Source organism: Lampetra fluviatilis, unplaced genomic scaffold (genome assembly GCF_964198595.1).
Source record: "Lampetra fluviatilis unplaced genomic scaffold, kcLamFluv1.1 SCAFFOLD_269, whole genome shotgun sequence".
In the NCBI taxonomy this organism is placed as follows: domain Eukaryota; kingdom Metazoa; phylum Chordata; class Hyperoartia; order Petromyzontiformes; family Petromyzontidae; genus Lampetra; species Lampetra fluviatilis.
The window spans coordinates 90,913-101,031 of NW_027621722.1; the positions used below are offsets into that span (position 1 = coordinate 90,913).

The window sequence follows — 10,119 nt, forward strand, 5'->3', positions numbered from 1 at the left end:
ACAGATACACACACACAGATATACACACACAGATACACACACACACAGACCACAGGTCCACAGCTGTGGAGTACTCCTACAGGTACACACAGATACACACAGACACACACAGAGAGATACACACACAGATACACACAGAGAGATACACACACAGATACACACAGAGAGATACACACACAGATACACACACACAGACACAACAACAACAACAACCGCCATTCGCCACTAAGTGGCGGTGACGTCACCACGACGCACAGACACACACAGATACACACAGACACACACACACAGGTCCACAGCTGTGGAGTACTCCTACAGGTACACACACAGATACACACAGGTATCACACACAGATAGACACACACACACAGATATACACACACAGACACACACACACACCCAGATACAGATACACACACACAGACACACACAGACACACAGGTACACACACACAGACACAGATACACAGTGTCTCCCCCGTGTCTCCCCCCGTGTCTCCCCCCGCGTCTCTCCCCGCGTCCCCCCGTGTCTCCCTGTATGCCCCCGTATGTCCCCGTGTCTCCCCCCGCGTCTCTCCCCGTGTCCCCCCGTGTCTCCCTGTATGCCCCCGTATGTCCCCGTGTCTCCCCCCATGTCTCTCCCCGTGTGTCTCCCCGCGTGTCTCCCCTAGTCTCCCTGTATGTCCCTGTGTGTCCCCGTGTCTCCCCCCCCGTGTCTTTCCCCGCGTGTCCCACCACGTCTCTCCCCGTGTCTCCCCGTGTGTCTCCCGGCGTGTCTCCCGGCGTGTCTCCCGGCGTGTCTCCCCGCGTGTCTCCCCGCGTGTCTCCCCGCGTGTCTCCCGGCGTGTCTCCCCGCGTGTCCCCGCGTGTCTCCCGGCGTGTCTCCCGGCGTGTCTCCCCGCGTGTCTCCCGGCGTGTCTCCCGGCGTGTCTCCCCGCGTGTCTCCCCGCGTGTCTCCCCGCGTGTCTCCCCGCGTGTCTCCCGGCGTGTCTCCCCGCGTGTCTCCCGGCGTGTCTCCCGGCGTGTCTCCCCGCGTGTCTCCCCGCGTGTCTCCCCGCGTGTCTCCCCGCGTGTCTCCCGGCGTGTCTCCCCGCGTGTCTCCCCGCGTGTCTCCCGGCGTGTCTCCCCGCGTGTCTCCCGGCGTGTCTCCCGGCGTGTCTCCCCGCGTGACTCCCCGCGTGACTCCCCGCGTGTCTCCCGGCGTGTCTCCCGGCGTGTCTCCCCGCGTGTCTCCCCGCGTGTCTCCCGGCGTGTCTCCCCGCGTGTCTCCCGGCGTGTCTCCCCGCGTGTCTCCCCGCGTGTCTCCCCGCGTGTCTCCTGGCGTGTCTCCCCGCGTGTCTCCCCGCGTGTCTCCCGGCGTGTCTCCCCGCGTGTCTCCCGGCGTGTCTCCCCGCGTGTCTCCCCGCGTGTCTCCCCGCGTGTCTCCCCGCGTGTCTCCCGGCGTGTCTCCCGGCGTGTCTCCCCGCGTGTCTCCCCGCGTGTCTCCCGGCGTGTCTCCCCGCGTGTCTCCCGGCGTGTCTCCCCGCGTGTCTCCCGGCGTGTCTCCCCGCGTGTCTCCCCGCGTGACTCCCCGCGTGTCTCCCGGCGTGTCTCCCCGCGTGTCTCCCCGCGTGTCTCCCCGCGTGTCTCCCCGCGTGACTCCCCGCGTGTCTCCCCGCGTGACTCCCCGCGTGTCTCCCGGCGTGTCTCCCCGCGTGTCTCCCGGCGTGTCTCCCGGCGTGTCTCCCCGCGTGTCTCCCCGCGTGTCTCCCGGCGTGTCTCCCCGCGTGTCTCCCCGCGTGTCTCCCGGCGTGTCTCCCCGCGTGTCTCCCCGCGTGTCTCCCCGCGTGTCTCCCGGCGTGTCTCCCCGCGTGTCTCCCGGCGTGTTTCCCCGCGTGTCTCCCGGCGTGTCTCCCCGCGTGACTCCCCGCGTGTCTCCCCGCGTGACTCCCCGCGTGTCTCCCGGCGTGTCTCCCCGCGTGTCTCCCCGCGTGACTCCCCGCGTGTCTCCCGGCGTGTCTCCCCGCGTGTCTCCCCGCGTGTCTCCCGGCGTGTCTCCCGGCGTGTCTCCCGGCGTGTCTCCCGGCGTGTCTCCCGGCGTGTCTCCCGGCGTGTCTCCCGGCGTGTCTCCCGGCGTGTCTCCCGGCGTGTCTCCCGGCGTGTCTCCCCGCGTGTCTCCCGGCGTGTCTCCCCGCGTGTCTCCCCGCGTGTCTCCCGGCGTGTCTCCCGGCGTGTCTCCCGGCGTGTCTCCCGGCGTGTCTCCCGGCGTGTCTCCCCGCGTGTCTCCCGGCGTGTCTCCCGGCGTGTCTCCCGGCGTGTCTCCCGGCGTGTCTCCCCGCGTGTCTCCCGGCGTGTCTCCCCGCGTGTCTCCCGGCGTGTCTCCCGGCGTGTCTCCCGGCGTGTCTCCCCGCGTGTCTCCCGGCGTGTCTCCCGGCGTGTCTCCCTGCGTGTCTCCCCGCGTGTCTCCCCGCGTGTGTCCCCGCGTGTCTCCCGGCGTGTCTCCCGGCGTGTCTCCCCGCGTGTCTCCCGGCGTGTCTCCCGGCGTGTCTCCCCGCGTGTCTCCCCGCGTGTCTCCCGGCGTGTCTCCCGGCGTGTCTCCCGGCGTGTCTCCCGGCGTGTCTCCCGGCGTGTCTCCCGGCGTGTCTCCCCGCGTGTCTCCCGGCGTGTCTCCCCGCGTGTCTCCCCGCGTGTCTCCCCGCGTGTCTCCTGGCATGTCTCCCCGCATGTCTCCCCGTGTGTCCCCGCATGTCTCCCTGCGTGTCTCCTGGCGTGTCTCCTGGCGTGTCTCCCCGCATGTCTCCCCGTGTGTCCCCGCGTGTCTCCCTGCGTGTCTCCCTGCGTGTCTCCCTGCGTGTCTCCCTGCGTGTCTCCCTGCGTGTCTCCTGGCGTGTCTCCCCGCATGTCTCCCCGTGTGTCCCCGCGTGTCTCCCCGTGTGTGTCCCCCCGTGTGTCTCCCCGCGTGTCTCCAACCTTGATGCCCAGCAGCAGCTCAGGGGCTCTGTACCACAGAGTGACCACCACGGGGGTGTAGGGCTTCAGCGGAGAGCCGTACTCACGCGCCAGGCCAAAGTCTCCAATCTACACACACAAATATACACAGAGACACACACACACACAGATACACACACACACAGATACACACACAGAGACACACACAGATACACACACACAGATACACACACACACAGACACAGATACACACACACAGATACACAGATACACACACACACACAGATACACACACACACACAGATACACACACACACAGACACAGATACACACACACACAGACACAGATACACACACACAGATACACAGATACACACACACACACACAGATACACACACACACAGACACACACACACAGATACACAGTTACACACAGATACACACACAGATACACACACACACACACAGATACACACACACACACAGATACACAGTTACACACAGATACACACACAGATACACACACACACACACAGATACACACACACACACAGATACACACACACACACAGATACACACACACACAGACACACACACACAGATACACAGTTACACACAGATACACACACAGATACACACACAGATACACACACACAGATACACACACAGATACACAGTTACACACACACAGTTACAGATACACACACAGACACACACACAGACACACAGTTACACACACACACACAGACACAGATACACACACAGAGACACACACAGATACACACACACACAGATACACACACAGAGACACACACAGATACACACACACACACAGATACACACACCCAGATACACAGATACACACACAGATACACACACACAGATACAGATACACACACACAGATACACACACACAGATACACAGATACACACACAGATACACACACACAGATACACAGATACACACACAGATACACACACACAGATACAGATACACACACACAGATACACACACACACACACACAGATACACACACACAGATACACACACACACAGAGATACACAGAGATACACACATAGATACACACACAGAGTGGGTGAGTTGGCGGGTGAGTTGGTGGGTGAGTGGGTGAGTGAGCGGGTGGGTGAGCGTGTGAGCGAGTGAGTGGGTGAGTGAGAGGGTGAGTGGGTGGGTGCGTGGGTGAGTAGGTGCGTGAGGCAGTGGGTGGGTGAGTGGGTGAGTGAGTGGGTGAGTGGGTAGGTGAGTCGGTGGGTGAGTGCGTGGGTGGGTGATTGAGTGAGTGGGTGAGCGGGTGAATGAGTGAGTAGGTGAGTGTGTAGGTGAGTGGGTGCGTGAGGGAGTGGGTGTGTGAGGGAGTGGGTGCGTGAGGGAGTGGGTGGGTGAGCGGGTGAGTGAGCGAGTGAATGAGTGAGTAGGTGAGTCGGCGGGTGAGTGAATGAGTAGGCGGGTGAGTGTATGTGTGAGTGAATGAGTGAGTGGGTGGGCGAGTGGGTGAGTGAGCGGGTAGGTGAGTGAGTGAGTGAGTGGGTGAGTGAGTGGGTGGGTGAACGAGTGGGTGAGTGGGTAGGTGCGTAGGTGGGTGGGTGAATGAGTGGGTGGGTGATTGAGCGAGTAGGTGAGTGTGTAGGTGAGTAGGTGCGTGAGGGAGTGGGTGGGTGAGTAGGTGGGTGAGTAGGTGGGTGAGTGGGTGAGTGAGTGGGTGAGTGAGTGGGTGAGCGTATGGGTGAGCGGGTGAGTGGGTGAGTGAGAGGGTGAGTGGGTGGGTGCGTGGGTGAGTAGGTGCGTGAGGCAGTGGGTGGGTGAGTGGGTGAGTGGGTGAGTGAGTGGGTGAGTGGGTGAATGAGTGAGTAGGTGAGTGTGTAGGTGAGTGGGTGCGTGAGGGAGTGGGTGCGTGAGGGAGTGGGTGCGTGAGGGAGTGGGTGGGTGAGCGGGTGGGTGAGCGAGTGAATGAGTGAGTAGGTGAGTCGGCGGGTGAGTGAATGAGTAGGCGGGTGAGTGTATGTGTGAGTGAATGAGTGAGTGGGTGGGCGAGTGGGTGAGTGAGCGGGTAGGTGAGTGAGTGAGTGAGTGGGTGAGTGAGTGGGTGGGTGAACGAGTGGGTGAGTGGGTAGGTGCGTAGGTGGGTGGGTGAATGAGTGGGTGGGTGATTGAGCGAGTAGGTGAGTGTGTAGGTGAGTAGGTGCGTGAGGGAGTGGGTGGGTGAGTAGGTGGGTGAGTAGGTGGGTGAGTGGGTGAGTGAGTGGGTGAGTGAGTGGGTGAGCGTATGGGTGAGCGGGTGAGTGGGTGAGTGAGAGGGTGAGTGGGTGGGTGCGTGGGTGAGTAGGTGCGTGAGGCAGTGGGTGGGTGAGTGGGTGAGTGGGTGAGTGAGTGGGTGAGTGGGTGAATGAGTGAGTAGGTGAGTGTGTAGGTGAGTGGGTGCGTGAGGGAGTGGGTGCGTGAGGGAGTGGGTGCGTGAGGGAGTGGGTGGGTGAGCGGGTGGGTGAGCGAGTGAATGAGTGAGTAGGTGAGTCGGCGGGTGAGTGAATGAGTAGGCGGGTGAGTGTATGTGTGAGTGAATGAGTGAGTGGGTGGGCGAGTGGGTGAGTGAGCGGGTAGGTGAGTGAGTGAGTGAGTGGGTGAGTGAGTGGGTGGGTGAACGAGTGGGTGAGTGGGTAGGTGCGTAGGTGGGTGGGTGAATGAGTGGGTGGGTGATTGAGTGAGTAGGTGAGTGTGTAGGTGAGTAGGTGCGTGAGGGAGTGGGTGGGTGAGTGGGTGGGTGAGTGGGTGGGTGAGTAGGTGGGTGAGTAGGTGGGTGAGTAGGTGGGTGAGCGGGTGGGTAAGCGGGTGGGCGAGTAGGTGCGTGAGTGAACGGGTGAGTGAGTGGGTGGGTGAGTGGGTGAGTGGGTGAGTGAGTGAGTGGGTGAGTGAGTGGGTGAGCGTATGGGTGAGCGGGTGAGTGGGTGAGTGAGAGGGTGAGTGGGTGGGTGCGTGGGTGAGTAGGTGCGTGAGGCAGTGGGTGGGTGAGTGGGTGAGTGAGTGGGTGAGTGGGTGAGTGGGTGAGTGAGTGAGTGGGTGAGTAGGTGGGTGAGCGGGTGGGTGAGCGGGTGGGCGAGTAGGTGCGTGAGTGAACGGGTGAGTGAGCGGGTGAGTGAGTGGGTGAGTGAGTGGGTGAGTGAACGGGTGAGTGAACGGGTGAGTGAGCGGGTGAGTGAGTGGGTGAGTGAGTGGGTGAGTGAGCGGGTGAGTGAGTGGGTGAGTGAGTGGGTGAGTGAGCGGGTGAGTGAGCGCGTGGGTGACACCTTGAGAATGCCGGCGTGAGACAGGAGGAGGTTGGATGTCTTGAGGTCACGGTGAAGGATCCAGTTGTCGTGCAGATGACGGACACCCCTCAGGAGCTGAATCATCAAAGTTTTCACCTCCCCTGCACCCACACACACACACAGCACCACTCACATGTACACACACACACAGCACCTCACCACCACTCACATGTACACACACACACACGTGTACACACACACACAGCACCTCACCACCACTCACATGTACACACACACACACACACAGCACCTCACCACTCACATGTACACACACACACACACATGTACACACACACACGTGTACACACACAAACAGCACCTCACCACCACCATGTACACATACACACATGTACACACCCACACACACACACATGTACACACACACACATGTGTACACACACACACAGCACCTCACCACTCATACGTACACACACAGAGAGCACCTCACCACCACTCACACGTACACACCACCCTACCATGTACACACCACCCTACCATGTACACACACTCACATGTACACACACACAGCACCTCACCACCACCACCACCATGTACACACCACACACACAGCACCTCACCACCACTCCCATGGACACACCACCCTACCCTTGTACACACTAAACTCCAGCCAGCCACTCACCAACCTACTCACCAAACCACTCACCAAAACCACCCAACCCACTCACAAAACCCCACCCAACCACTCACTCGCTCAGTCACTCACTCGCCCATTCACTCACTCACTCACACACTCACTCACCCACTCACTCACTCACTCGCTCACTCACTCACCCCACCCACTCACACACCCACCCACTCACTCACCCACCCACCCACTCACCCACCCACTCACTCACTCGCCCACTCACTCACCCACCCACTCACTCACTCGCCCACTCACTCACCCACCCACTCACTCACTCGCCCCACTCACTCACCCACCCACTCACACACCCACCCACTCACTCGCTCGCCCACTCACTCACACGCTCACGCGCTCACCACTCACTCACTCACTCGCTCACTCGCTCACTCACTCGCTCACTCACTCGCTCACTCACACACTCACTCCACACACTCACCCACCAACTCACTCACTCACCCACCCAACCCACTCACAAAACCCCACCCAACCACTCACTCGCTCACTCACTCACTCACTCACTCACTCGCCCACTCGCTCGCCCACTCACTCGCCCACTCACCCATTCATTCACTCGCTCACTTCGCTCACTCACCCGCTCACCCGCTCACTCACTCACCCAATCACTCACCCACTCACTCATCCACTCACCCACCCACCCGCTCCTCCCCTCACCTATCCACGTCGCTCACCACGTCGCTCACCACGTCGCTCACCACGTCGCTCACACACGTCGCTCACCACGTCGCTCACCACGCGGCTCACCACGCGGCTCACCACGCGGCTCCACCACGCGGCTCACCACGTCACTCACCACGTCACTCACCACGTCGCTCACCACGTCGCTCACCACGTCGCTCACCACGTCGCTCACCACGTCGCTCACCACGTCGCTCACCACGTCACTCACCACGTCACTCACCACGTCACTCACCACGTCACTCACCACGTCGCTCACCACGTCACTCACCACGCCACTCACCACGTCACTCACCACGTCACTCACCACGCCACTCACCACGTCACTCACCACGTCGCTCACCACGTCACTCACCACGTCACTCACCACGTCACTCACCACGTCACTCACCACGTCACTCACCACGCCACTCACCACGTCACTCACCACGTCACTCACCACGTCGCCTCACCACGTCGCTCACCACGTCACTCACCACGCCACTCACCACGTCACTCACCACGCCACTCACCACGTCGCTCACCACGCCGCTCACCACGTCACTCACCACGTCACTCACCACGTCACTCACCACGCCGCTCACCACGCCACTCACCACGTCACTCACACACGTCACTCACCACGTCACTCACCCACGTCACTCACCACGTCACTCACCACGCCACTCACCACGTCGCTCACCACGTCACTCACCACGTCGCTCACCACGTCGCTCACCACGTCACTCACCACGTCACTCACCACGTCACTCACCACGCCACTCACCACGTCACTCACCACGTCGCTCACCACGTCACTCACCACGTCACTCACCACGTCGCTCACCACGTCGCTCACCACGTCGCTCACCACGTCGCTCACCACGTCACTCACCACGTCACTCACCACGCCACTCACCACGCCACTCACCACGTCGCTCACCACGTCACTCACCACGTCACCCACCACGTCGCTCACCACGTCACTCACCACGTCACTCACCACGTCACTCACCACGTCGCTCACCACGTCACTCACCACGTCGCTCACCACGTCGCTCACCACGTCGCTCACCACGTCGCTCACCACGTCGCTCACCACGTCACTCACCACGTCGCCCACCACGTCGCTCACCACGTCACTCACCACGTCACTCACCACGTCACTCACCAGGCAAGAACGGTGTCTTCATGGTCTCCATCAGACTCTTGAGGTCATGCTCCACGTAGTCCATCACGATGTAGATCTTGTCCATAGTTGGATCCCACCACAATCTCCTACAGCTCACACACCAATCACTCACCCACTCACTCACTCGCACACTCACCCACCCACTCACCCACCCACTCACCCACCCACTCACCCACCCACTCACCCACCCACTCACCCACACCACTCACCCACCCACTCACCCCCCCACTCACCCACCCACTCACCCCCCCACTCACCCACCCACTCACCCACCCACCACTCACCCACCACTCACCCACCCACTCACCCCCCACTCACCCACCCACTCACCCACTCACTCACCCACCCACTCACCCACCCACCCACTCACCCACCCACCCACTCACCCCACCCACTCACCCCCCACTCACCCACCCACTCACCCACCCACTCACCCACACTCACCCACCCACTCACCCACCCACTCACCCACCCACTCACCCACTCACCCACCCACCCACCCACTCACCCACCCACTCACCCACTCACCCACCCACCCACCCACTCACCCACTCACTCACCCACTCACCCACCCACTCACCCACCCACTCACCCACCCACCCACTCACCCACCCACTCACCCACCCACTCACCCACCCACCCACCCACCCACTCACCCACCCACCCACTCACTCACCCACCCACCCACTCACCACCCCACCCACCCACCCCCCACTCACCCACCCACTCACCCACCCACTCACCCACCCACTCACCCACCCACTCACCCACCCACTCACCCACCCACTCACCCACCCCCACTCACCCACTCACCCACTCACCCACTCACCCCACCCACCCACCCACTCACCCACCCACTCACTCACCCACCCACTCACCCACTCACCCCCCACTCACCCTGACTGTGACAATGTTGGGGTGCTGAGCCTTGAGCAGGGTGTTGATCTCTCTGAGCGACGTGATCGGAAACCCCTCACCCACTCACCCACCCACCCACTCACTCCCTCACCAACCACTCACCCACCCACTCACTCACCCACTCACCCACCCACCCACTCACCCACTCACCCACCCACTCACCCACTCACCCCCCCACTCACCCACCCACCCACCCACCCACCCACTCACCCCCCACTCACCTGACTGTGACAATGTTGGGGTGCTGAGCCTTGAGCAGGGTGTTGATCTCTCTGAGCGACGTGATCGGAAACCCCTCACGCTCCTTCTCCATCTTCAACCTCTTGAGAGCCACAATCTCATCTGGGGGGGGGAGATGCGGGGGGGGAGAGATGGGGGGGGGGAGACGGGGGGGGGGTGGGGGGGGGGGAGACGGGGGGGGGGGAGAGATGGGGGGG

At 61.8% G+C, this 10,119-nt stretch overlaps 1 protein-coding gene across 1 annotated transcript in view; it reads right to left on the reverse strand.

Annotated features, from left to right (window-relative positions):
* Window positions 1–10,119, reverse strand: part of LOC144955613 (cyclin-dependent kinase 11B-like) — a gene marked incomplete at its 5' end in the record, with an annotated part of 41,376 nt that overhangs the window by 6,639 nt on the left and 24,618 nt on the right. Inside the window, 4 exons of the mRNA XM_078885789.1 lie at window positions 2,949–3,056; window positions 6,231–6,352; window positions 8,744–8,850; window positions 9,904–10,024. Of these exons, the coding sequence (XP_078741915.1) occupies window positions 2,949–3,056; window positions 6,231–6,352; window positions 8,744–8,850; window positions 9,904–10,024 (458 nt within the window). The remainder of the gene's footprint in view (window positions 1–2,948; window positions 3,057–6,230; window positions 6,353–8,743; window positions 8,851–9,903; window positions 10,025–10,119) is intronic.